At 39.2% G+C, this 11283-nt stretch overlaps 2 protein-coding genes across 3 annotated transcripts; both read right to left on the bottom strand.

Moving 5' to 3' along the window:
* Window positions 1-272: 272 nt before the first annotated feature.
* On the bottom strand, window positions 273-4197 carry LOC116391885 (forkhead box protein N2-like). Of its 2 annotated transcripts, none has more exons than XM_031862863.1 (5): window positions 4084-4197; window positions 2465-3118; window positions 2056-2177; window positions 1377-1432; window positions 273-952 (listed from the first exon to the last, which is right to left on the bottom strand). In XM_031862863.1, exons 2-5 carry the CDS (start codon window positions 3074-3076, stop codon window positions 600-602), a joined length of 1143 nt encoding a protein of 380 aa, XP_031718723.1. In that variant the 5' UTR covers window positions 3077-3118; window positions 4084-4197; the 3' UTR covers window positions 273-599. The 2 variants fall into 2 exon arrangements, with proteins under 2 accessions (XP_031718723.1, XP_031718724.1); XM_031862864.1 differs by having other exon boundaries at window positions 2465-3115.
* Window positions 4198-5114: 917 nt separating this feature from the next.
* On the bottom strand, window positions 5115-10344 carry yif1a (Yip1 interacting factor homolog A (S. cerevisiae)). The gene is made up of 9 exons (XM_031862453.1): window positions 10217-10344; window positions 9785-9829; window positions 9173-9417; window positions 7972-8076; window positions 7267-7345; window positions 7122-7179; window positions 6866-7021; window positions 6562-6655; window positions 5115-5732 (listed from the first exon to the last, which is right to left on the bottom strand). The coding sequence occupies exons 2-9, from the start codon at window positions 9816-9818 to the stop codon at window positions 5574-5576; spliced, it is 930 nt and encodes a 309-aa protein (XP_031718313.1). The 5' UTR covers window positions 9819-9829; window positions 10217-10344; the 3' UTR covers window positions 5115-5573.
* Between the last annotated feature and the right edge of the window lie 939 nt (window positions 10345-11283).

Below are 11283 nucleotides of genomic sequence, written 5' to 3'. Positions count from 1 at the left end.
CTTTGTTTATAAGATTTTTTTTCCCCCTCATAAAATAACCTCTAAAAAACCTTCTTATAAAGAAAGTTTGGTCACTTATTTTTACTTTGAAAACATCTTTATCAAGAAACAGTACTTCTGCTTGAGTTGGAAGCACGCCTTCCACCCTGAGAAAGAACTTAACGAGTAAAAAAACACAGATGAAAACCTAAAAACTTATTGTAGTGAAGATCATTCTCTATTAATACTTGCCCCTCCCCTTTTTCAAGTTAACACGACACTCACAAGTTTGCTTTGTCCATGTAGTCATTGTATGGTATTGTATGGTGGTGAATTCAGCTTTTGCATTGAAAGTGCCTGAACATATATTAAGTAATATGACCCATATTATTAATAGTCCATTAGAAATTTGAGCTATATTATTTACCTAACTACAAAACAAGCCTTAGGGCAGCGTCAACGTCTCAGGATGAAGCAGCCAACTTACATCAGCATCCCCCCATCCATTATCACTTAAGACTTTTAAACATAAATCCCTATTTATGTTTCTTTGTTGGAGCGTGTGCTTACGATGGATTGAAGCTTTCTTTTGGTTGTGCTTGTTAAATGTTGATGTAACATTAATATCCACCGCCTGCCAGGTCCAGCAGTGACCCGGCAGCCTCCTGGGCCTCGGCATCGAGCTGAAGGATCTCCACGGTCTCCAGGTCCAACTCTGTGTCACCCGGCAGCACCAGGTACTGGTACTGGTGAGACTGGTAGTAGTGTAGCTCGATGTACCCGCTGTCTGACAGGGGGTCCTTCTCCATGTCCTCACTGACCTCCCCCTGCTGGTATTCAACCGACTCCATGGTCACAAGCTCCTCGTGATCTGGGGTCAAAGGGCACGGTGGGTTGTCGGAGAACGTTGGGTTATCGTTGGTCAGGATTTGGGATGACGGTGTGGAGAGGAAGAGGGCATGAGAGAGAGGATCTGTATAAAAAGAAAAACAATCAATCAAGCAGAATATGTGTCAGAAAGTAAGACATTAATATGAATAACTTGTTTTCATGCAGGCTGGTTAAACGAGGTCGTTCTGAGGAGTCTGACATGGTCGTCTATGGGCCCATATAGCGCCATAGGCCCGGAAATGAAACGGGGAGACATATAGGAGACTAAGCGTGACTATTGCTGGGTTTCCAAGGTAATAGAAGGTTGTTGCCATGACAACTGAACACAAACACAGGAACAATGTCGAAAAGCTGCAGAGACGGGGAAAAGTCGCAGGTAATAAAAGTGTCACAGAGAGAAGTTACTACATTGATGAATTATTGCAGACTAAAAGAAATTCATAAAAGGGTCAAATGTGTACACGCTCGTGTGCTGATTAAGTGTTGTGTGTCAACTCGTCACTCACCTGACATCTCAATAGAGTCGCACACTGCAGGCACCACAAATTCAGCTCCCTCCAACCTGCACACAAAATGTTAGAAAAGTACATAAAATACACCTCAGTAAGAGCCTCATTAAAATGTAATATTATTCAAAAACTCCTCATCCACCAAAGAAACCCATAGAATGCCGTGTATTAACAGAAAAAACAACACAGGAATGTTGAGGAAAGTAATATTTTGGAGCGATGACACTAATGATTATCTTTCAATCTTTATCAATCAATCAATTTATCTTTTGAAAAACAGAAAACAGTGAAAGATGCCCATTGCAATTTGCAATAGCCAAAGGAAAAGTCTTCAAATTGTGTGTTTTGTCCAACCAATAGCCCAAAATCCAAAGATATTCCATTTAAATTATAATTTTTTTAACTATGAATTGAGAAGCTAATGCTAGCAAATGTTTGGCATTTTGTTCTTGAATTGTCAAATGATTTTCTGTTATTAACTTATCGTATCGCCACATTTAGTATTGACTTTTTGTCTAGAATCAGTCAACAGAAACTATATGAAGTGTTTTAGTCATGAAGTGAATACAGTATACCAAACAATTAATGGAATTATATATGAATAGAAAATGATGTATTAACACACAATGAAAATATGTTTTGCTCATACTTCAGACTGCACTGTGGTGATACTCACAGTGCAGGCTTGTTTAACAGATTGATGTTGGTGCTGTGATAACTGTGGGTCTTCCTCAGCACCTCGAGGAGCGCCGGCCGATACTCTGAACACACACACCACAGCGATCCCTTACCCACTGACTGAAAAAAAACATACAAAAACACTTGAAAGACTCAAACTGCAAACTTAAACTCTTAAGCAACGCTGACAGTAGACAAAACAACAACCTCAACACATGTGGAGTACTTAATTATAATTTCCCCTGCAGGGCAGTTTAGTTGCTGACTCGACTACAGAGCAGCACATCTGCATTCAGTGTGTTGCTCAAGGACATTGCAGTGATATGGATGTTTGAACATCTGTCCTATAATTTAAGCACACACTATAACGTGGCTCTTAATGTGGTAAACGTGAGTAATGTCCCCACCTGGCTCTTGTCCCTTTGAATACGACGGAAGCTCTTGCTCAGGGACAGGTTGTGTCTGACAGAGTTCCTCCAGCCTCCAGAGGCTGTCCGGTAGAAGGGGAAATTATTCACAATCCAATCGTAGATGTCCTTCACTGGAAGCCTCCTGTCAGGCGAGTCTTCTATTGCCATGAAAATAAGACTACTGAAGGAGTACGGTGGCTTGGACGAGGCAGGAGGAAGGGGACGGGGAGGCACAGAGGACTCTAGCTGAGTCAGTGGTGTCATCTTATGAAGGGACTGCAGAGGTAGCAGGTTGCCCCTCTGATGCAGCCAGTTGAGGCAGGTCAGGTCATCCTGGTCAGATATGTTCGCCGGGCTGAGGCACTGTGTGAGTCGTCCTTCGAGGCAGTGAGAGGCTGTGCAGTGTGACAGAGGCGAGGAAGAGTGAATTGACTCTGCTGTTGCTGGAGAAAGCGAGGTCGGCGACGGGGGGAACGAAATAGGTGAAAGTGGGAGTGAAACACGGCCCTCTGAGCAGGTCTGCTGCGGCGAGGAGGAGAAAGGTAGGGACCCCTCAAAAGTGGAAAGACATGGTGACGAGGGTGGCAGTGTATGAGAGATATTCTCCATCTCGCTCCCAGGTGGAAACTTCCAGGGTCATTCAGCACCCTGCTGGAAGAAATGACAGAAATCAATCAAAGCTACTGCTGGGAGGAATTATTCATGTAAATCAGGGTTAAAAGTTGACTAACTGTTGCAGATGTTCATATGGAATCTATCTGTAGTGTATTGATATCCATCCCTTACTGTTTATTATATTACTCTATACATTACTCTGCACTTTACTTGTTTTTTTGTACTTCTGGTTAAATGCTAAACTGAATTTCTCGTACCTGTAATCTGTGCAATTACAATACAGTTGAATCTAATCAAATTCAATCTAAAAGTAGCAGAGAGCCACTTTGCACTGTGGACGGAAGTCAAGTCGTGTCAGTTTTATCTATAGAGCCTTTAGCCAAAAATCACAACAAACATTACAATCTGCTCAGCATACGACATGTCTTTTGAGTGCACAGAAATAACAATAGGGAAATTGTATTTGCATTGTTTTTTCCCCTTTGTAAGGGCATAGTAAACAAAACGTTAAAACAAAAACAACAATTCAAACATGCAGGCTGGGCTATCTACTTCCAGGTCCATCCCAACTTCAGGTTTACTAACTTACTGACTAAACGAGCTGATGGAAAATGCAATATTTTAGTTAAATGTTAGCATTCTGTTCCCCTCTGGTGAGCATCCCCTTAAACGAACAAAGTCCACTAAGTGAACACTTGTACACGCTCAGACTAGCTTACCATCTCACGTTTTACTAAACACTAACCCAGTGGACAGGTGCAGGTCTATTGGAAAGTCTTTGTTGATCGTACATCCTGAAGGTATAGCTGAAATCGAGGAAAATCCAATGCATAAGCCCTGAAAGTCTCTTTTATGTGAAGCCACATGGCTCTACAAAGCAGTCCATGAGGCAAATGGCGGAAGAATATAAAGTTTCATTTAGTCTAGAAAGGCGCCTTTTCCTCTCACAGGTGGTTGTTACCTTGTGCCTCAAAAATGTCTGACATTAACTATTTACTCACCAAATAACTAAATCAATGATCCAGGCAGAACGCGGAGCTCCTTAAATGTTGAAAACACGTCGTTGCAGAGTTAAAGGTGAAGTTCTGGAGTTCAGAAGTGGACTCTGACTCCTATCCTCCGTGTTCTGTTGCCGTCCGAGGTCTCCATGGGAACGAAAAGGACGCTTTGCAGTGTGCGCGTGCACATGCACGCTCCCGCACTAATTATACAGTGTCACACCAACCAATAGACTTGGGGGGGGGGGCAGTTTTTGATTTAAAATACCTCATATCCTTACGCATCAACAAGGACATTTTTTACTTTTTCGATCATTTTGCCAGTGTACACTGCATAAGGTCTGGTTTCTTTTCAAATTTGGAAAGTTCAACCTCAGCTCCTATAATAAATCAAGATTAAACGGTGTAGCCAAAAGACACTCAGACCCTTAATGACAATCATAGCATAAAATCATGCATCCTATTATATCAGACTTTCAGTCTAAAGCCCTGGGTTGAAGTTGTAGTTTTTTGCCATTTCCACCAGATTGAGCCATTTTCTCACGTTTGCCCTCTGGGGCTATTGTGTTGTTTTCCTGGTTTCCACTAGGGGCACTGCTGCTGCATTATGTGTTTTTGCTAATCATTTGACTCATCATCTGGTTATTAAATTATTTTCTATTTTAACAACGGTGGATGAAGTAAACAAACTTGGGTTAAAATTCTGAAGAAGATTGTCTATTTGGTAGTAATGATCAGGACTGGCTAGGATAGTTTCTAACGTGGACAGAGCAACGTTTTTAAGTGATGCACAAGTGTTAAACAAGAAGGACATGGTACCAAAACTGCTGGTAGTGAAAGCACTATTCTGTCTTTTCACTAAAGTAAAAGTAGCGTGACCACAGTGTAAAAATACTGTTATAAGTAAAAGTCTTGCCTCCAACAATGTAAACGAGAATCAGCATAGATATTTAAGTATCAAAAGCATCATATAATGCAGCATAATGACTACTTTTTCTGTTTAAATAAAACAATAAAGGTCTCACAAACGGCTATAATTGAATACACAAAGCTAAATATATTTATTTTTTTCTACAAAAAATCCAAACATTGTCATGCTTTGTCAAATGTAGATAAATACGACCCAAAACTCACAAGAGAAAGGGGGATAAAGCAGCAACACACCCATACCGGAAAATGGTACTCGAATCATGTGTGTAATGTGCGTTTTATGTCTGTGTGGTGTGTGTACTGTGGGGTGAAATACTGTAAAGCAGGTCCAGGGATGTTATATAAAAGGAAACTTGAACTGAATCAATGTTATGATTAAAAGGATCTCACAAAGAAAGCCCTTGTCTTCAAAGTTAGGTGGCCAAAAATAAGCATTTGTCAGAATTACTTTACATGAGACATTTACTGACAAACCAGCGTATAAAGGCAGGTGTACAAACATTCAACAACAAAATGTTTTGGCTCCAATAAAATTGGACTTCAAGTTATTGAATGCATCACGGTCACCTGACCAAATGAGAGGTTAACCAGTATATAACGATTGGCTGAAACAAGGCAGTAGCCACAGTGATATAAAGGCGGAATTGGGGTTTGGAACTTGGTCCGGTTCCAATGGAGTCCGAAGAGAGAGAGGGCAGGATCTTCATTTTCAGAGATCGAACCTGCAAACACAGAAACATCTGTAAACTGCAAATAAGGCTACAACAAAAAGTATGTTTTTCAGTAAAACACTGCAGCATATGTAGAGTCAGTGGTCATTGTTGAGGTATTTAAGTAACAAAATGTAATTTAGTGTAACAATGCAACACATAGTAATGCATTACTACAGTGTATTTATCACACTTGGTAGTTGCACTGTAAAGCCTAAACCTGAGGCATATCTATATTGTTTTGTGTGTATTAGCTGTACTTTCTTCTGTGTGTACTTTGTATATTTGTTTCTTTGCTATTCATATTTAAAACACCCTGGGAAAGAACAACTGAAATGGAAAAACACAGCTTTTAAATATGTAAATATCTGACCTACTTATAGAATATAATTAATTATAATTACATAGGAATGTAAAATATGCTTCACTGAAGAAAAAAATATGGCAATAACAGAAAAGCTGCATTCTTAATCATTGAACCTGTATTTTTCATCAGATAATGAAAAGATAAAATCTTGAAATAAATTGGACTAAATTACAAAATGATTCATTGTGGCTAAACTGGATGAACTGAAATGTTAAATGTAATCTGATGACTTAAAAAAAGACATTTGACATAAGACTAAATAAAATTAAAAAAATTAAAAAAAGCTGACAAAATTGAGACAAAACATGTTACTGAAAAGTAATGACTGAAATTGGACCAAAACGTTTTGAGTTGTCGTCGACTGAAATTGGACGAAAACTATGAAGGATAAAAAATGACTGAAATGGGCCATTTTTAGCTTAAGAATAAGGACTAAATCTAAATTAACTTCCAAAATTAGCTCAAAATACTTACAATGAAGAACATAAGGGCACAAGAGGACCAGGCAAGTGCCACATAATAACCATCACTGCCGAACACTAAGCCACACAACACCGTGAAGATCATCCTAGAAGAGAAGCATGAAAAAAGATTTAGAAATGCCGTATTTACAAACGGTACTTTTTAAGCACCGAGCTGAATCTGAATAAATGTATTTACATCTTTGATTTAGCAGTTAATAATTTAAGCTATAATACACAACAGGTTGAAGCGTTGTCCTAAAACTAACCCTCATATCATCACAACAGACTCATCTTAAGTATAACTTGACATTTACCCAACATATTTGTATCCACTGTAGGCGATGAGATCAAAGGTGGAGAGGTCGCTGTGCACCGTCAGCAGGTACAGACTCAACAGCATCACCAGGACCTCGATGATGACCCACCCCAGGGCGGTGCTGGCACACAGTCCAAGAACCTCTGGACTGAACCTTCACACAAACACAACAAACACTCCTTATTTAACTCATTTCATACAAAATAAATTTACTTTGAGTCGTAAAGTAAATTAGATAAGGAAGAGTCACTCACCGTTTTTGAATGCCGAGGGCCATTCCAGCCAGTAGAATGTAGGTAATGAAAGCCATCGCTAAAAGACAAAAAGTACACTTAAAACACTATATCGGCATCAAAAAATACTCTGCTATCGATCATTTAGTTTTCATAGAAAACTTACTTGGTATGTAAAGATCGGGTGCATTCACATCCTGTCTTGGAGTCAGTGGAGCGTCCCGATGGTAACGAACTTCCCAATCCTACCGTGAACACACAAGTACAGTACGAATCACCCTGCACTCAAAATAAAACACGCACATGATGTTTGGTGCTCTTTTTTTCACCTCAAGGGTCTTAAATAAAACAATAAAATGAATGAAAGCCAATTTAAACTTGATAAGATTAAAGCTCAATAATAAGTTCGGGGTAACAGCAGTAGTAGATGATCATTAGAAGTAAGAATGGAGTAAATACAGAATAAAATATTACACTTAAAGCATCTTCTTTAGAATGGCTTTTGGCTTTTTGTGACCCTGGCCTTGTAAGGAGAGTTTGCACTCTGTGTTGTTCGTACATTATCAGGGCAAACAATGTTTGGAGTGGTGACTTAATTTACAATCTCAGTGCGTTAAAGCGTGTGGGAATTAACGGAGCTCGGTGTGCTTTTATATCTGCACTGGCAATCACAGCATTCTCACGTTCATAACTAGAGCTGGAGTGGTGTTTAAGTGGCTTATTATGTTGTTTGCATAGTTTCAAATTGATAAGTGGGTGAAAACATGATACCAGGGAAAGTTATCAAGCTGTTATGCGTGCCAGTTGATGTTTTAGGTCACCCCGTACGTTGATGTAGGACAAAGTCTGATGGGTGAATGGCACTGATTACCTGATGCGTGTAAGGGAACATGAGGATCATAAGCTTCTTCAATACATATCTGGTGTCAACTGCAAAGAAGTATTTCAGCTTGTTCACAGACATGTATCTGCTGATCTGAAAGGCAAAGGAAGTGCAAACATTAACCTGACAGATGAAGAGTGACAAGTCTGCCATCAAAAAAGTCAATTACTACTGTTGAGTTTTTAAAACTAAAAGGCTGTGGCTGCCCTAAGGACTGTGCATCACTTTGACACCAGTCTATGTACATTGAACTAACTGTGTATGAAAGCTAACAATACAGTAGAGTGGCCACGTCAATAAAAGAACACATCTGTATGGTTCTCTATGTTGAGAAACTTAAAATTATGAACGTGTAGAGTCACCTTTAGGGACAAAAATTAAATTAAAACGGCACAAAAAAACACCTGCATGGAGGAAAACAGATTGTTCACAGTTGTTAATTGCTGTATTTGAGAGGACTCTGTACTCCTGTTTAGACATTTTATCTCTCCATATGAAGAGTCAGGCTGTGTCTTGCTTTGTATGCTTCGTCATACAGCTACAGCAGAACCTTGTAAAAATGGTTCCGAGTGTGTCTGGGTCATATTTAAACTGGAATGTACAAGAGATGCACAGATTGATTGGCCATTGAGCTGTCTCATATATCCAATTTTTTTGCCGGTCAAATTTACACACGTTTTACATCGTGCACACAGCAGCACAGACTAACGTCACAGCCACACACGTGCAACATACACAGTATAGTACAGTCACACACGCGTCATTTTTGTAACACCTAAAAGTCCAAAATAAGCCGTGGAGGAACATCGTTAAAAAACAAGGTTTTGAAAACAAGATACTGTAACTTGGTACAGTTTGGAGTTACTTAATGCTCAGTGTTTTACAATCGAATTTCAATTTTGAAAGAAAAGTTACAAAACTGTTTGTGTAGGCTGTCAATTATAGTCCTTAGAAAGACAGAAAATTGCAAATCTTAATCAGCAGGTCAAATCGGAATTGGCCAAGACAATTGCAATTGGTGCATCTTTAGTATTTACAACTGTCCACTTCAGATTGAATCCCCCAAGAAACATGTTTTGAGGCAGTTGTAAAGATAATCGTATTTATAGTTTACTGGATTAACACCTCATTCTGTTGTATGTATCATCTCTGAAGGAAACCGTTCTTTCAACATCCTGTTTTTTCTCACCTCTTTGTTCACGATATCCTTTCCTTGGTTGGCTAATGAGGAGCCGTACATCAACGCAGCATTGGCCATTGGGTCAGTAAACATGTTGTTCGGCACAGCACCTCCTTGCATGTCATTTGAGGGTCCTGCCATATTGTACCCAGGAGTGTAGTAAACTGGATTGTTCATTGCTGGTGCTGCAGAGCTGGTGTCATCAAACAGGATAGAATCAGATGTGGAGGGAGCTGCACGAGCTCTCGGTTTAGCTGTGAATAGATGGACACAACAGAGTAAATGAAATATATATATATATATATACACACACACACACACACACACACACTATTTTCTCCACCCTATGATAGTCAAAGAGCATAGTCATTATAACCCTATTGCAAGTAAGATGTATCCAAGTAGCTGGTGTATTGGACTGCATCATTTTAGGTGTAACTTCACCTCATAAACTGGGATCATGTTATTGTACATCACCCGTACAGTGACAGCTGTTTGTTGAGCTGTGTGTGTCTAGCTCGAGTAAGAAAACAGGAAGTAGAAACCATGGACGGATATTTTGCAAATATTTCACAAAAATGATAACCATTGGTAACGCGGTGATTCATATTTTCCACTTACCACTTGCGCGGTACCCTTGATGTGGCAAGTCCATTGTGACGTTCGCTAAAAATAAAAACAAAGTCAGGTTAGCTACATTTCTGCTTATTTCGAGCTCAGCTAGTTAACTTGCATGCATTATATCAATGGCATATTATACCACAGCTAACAGTGAGCACATTTAGTTAGTTAACGTTCCACGATATCAGTAAGAGGCCAACATACTTACGCTAATACCTGCCAGCTAACCACTATCTAGCAACCAGTTGATGCTAACTAGCTAGCTAGCTAGCCAGCTAAGTTAATACAACATCATATTTAAACAGAGTAACACTCGGTGTGAAAAATATACATTCGGTAACAGTAACATGTCAAATGCCACCACAGTTTGTATGAGTGACAATGTAATGATGTAATGATTAAGAGGTAAACAACGAGCACAAGAGCACTTACCTGCACAGCTAACGTTGTTAGCTCGCTACGTGGCTACCAGACTATTCTTGGTGATCCCACCCATCCACTGCGGTTGGTTGACTTCAATGTGCCTGCGTGGCAGATCACAGATGCAAGTACAAACCATGAAAGTACTGAGTTTCTGCTGCTACTTCCATGTGATTCTTTACTTTACACTTATAACGTTACTCCACTGCGTTGTAAGGAATTATGGTGCGTTATTTGTTCTAATTTAACGTTACTCTATTCAATTTATCCCACCTGGTCCAAGTTACTACATACTTTGCAGATTAAATTATAAACATATGTTATGTTCATGAAATTTAACACAACAGTCGTCTATATACTATACACTCTATAACCTGAAGTTATAATTAACTCCATCTGGACCAGCTGAAAAGCTGCTACTTGAGAACATTTGGTTGCTAATACTTCCTCAAGTTTTACTTACTATATTGAGGTATTTATACATTTATGGATTTGTACTTTTATCACCTCCACAGTGCTTCAAAATAAGTAGCCTACCCTACTTACCTGAGTACAATAAACTGCTAATGTACATATGCTTCAACATTTTTAATACCATTACATTACAGTCATTTAGCAGACGCTTTTATCCAAAGCGACTTATTCAACATAGGTATTCAATAGTCACCAGAAGTCATAAGTGCATCTCCTTTTTAAACAAGCATCTAAGAGCATAGACCAGAGCAAAAGTACAGTGCAGAAACAAACTAATACAAATACAATAAGTGCAACAACCTAATATGAATACAATAAGCGCTAATACCAAGCTAAACAATATTTCCTACACCATTTGGATTGTAGTAAATTAATATTATTCAAATTGTATTTAAGTGAAGTCATTATTTCTTGATATTTATCTCACCAAACCATGACCTGGACAATCTGCTTTTTGTACAGGTATGGGCTAAACTGCACTGTACAATCTCGGTATAATGATCAAGGTACTTAAGCATGAATTGACAAGGCAACACCTAATAAACCAAATGAACATAAGTGTGTGTGTGTGTGTGTGTGTGTGTGTGTGTGTGTGTGTGTGTGTG

Source organism: Anarrhichthys ocellatus, unplaced genomic scaffold (genome assembly GCF_004355925.1).
Source record: "Anarrhichthys ocellatus isolate YVR2014 unplaced genomic scaffold, GSC_Weel_1.0 scaffold27, whole genome shotgun sequence".
Classification (NCBI taxonomy): domain Eukaryota; kingdom Metazoa; phylum Chordata; class Actinopteri; order Perciformes; family Anarhichadidae; genus Anarrhichthys; species Anarrhichthys ocellatus.
The sequence above is the reverse complement of the archived record's forward strand: the minus strand, read 5'-3'. Positions and strand labels throughout refer to the sequence as shown.

Bases quoted from the DNA above. Each gene is read 5' to 3' on its own strand.
- LOC116391885 (XM_031862863.1), bottom strand. From the start codon at position 3,076: ATGGAGAATATCTCTCATACACTGCCACCCTCGTCACCATGTCTTTCC. The intron at 1,433-2,055 runs GTGAGTATCACC...TTTTGTGTGCAG, and splicing joins CTGTTAAACAAGCCTGCACT to GTTGGAGGGAGCTGAATTTG. The intron at 953-1,376 runs GTGAGTGACGAG...CTTTTTATACAG, and splicing joins CGACTCTATTGAGATGTCAG to ATCCTCTCTCTCATGCCCTC.
- yif1a (XM_031862453.1), bottom strand. From the start codon at position 9,818: ATGGACTTGCCACATCAAGGGTACCGCGCAAGTG. The intron at 8,077-9,172 runs GTGAGAAAAAAC...TTTGCCTTTCAG, and splicing joins AGGATATCGTGAACAAAGAG to ATCAGCAGATACATGTCTGT. The intron at 7,022-7,121 runs GTGAGTGACTCT...GTTTGTGTGAAG, and splicing joins GCCCTCGGCATTCAAAAACG to GTTCAGTCCAGAGGTTCTTG.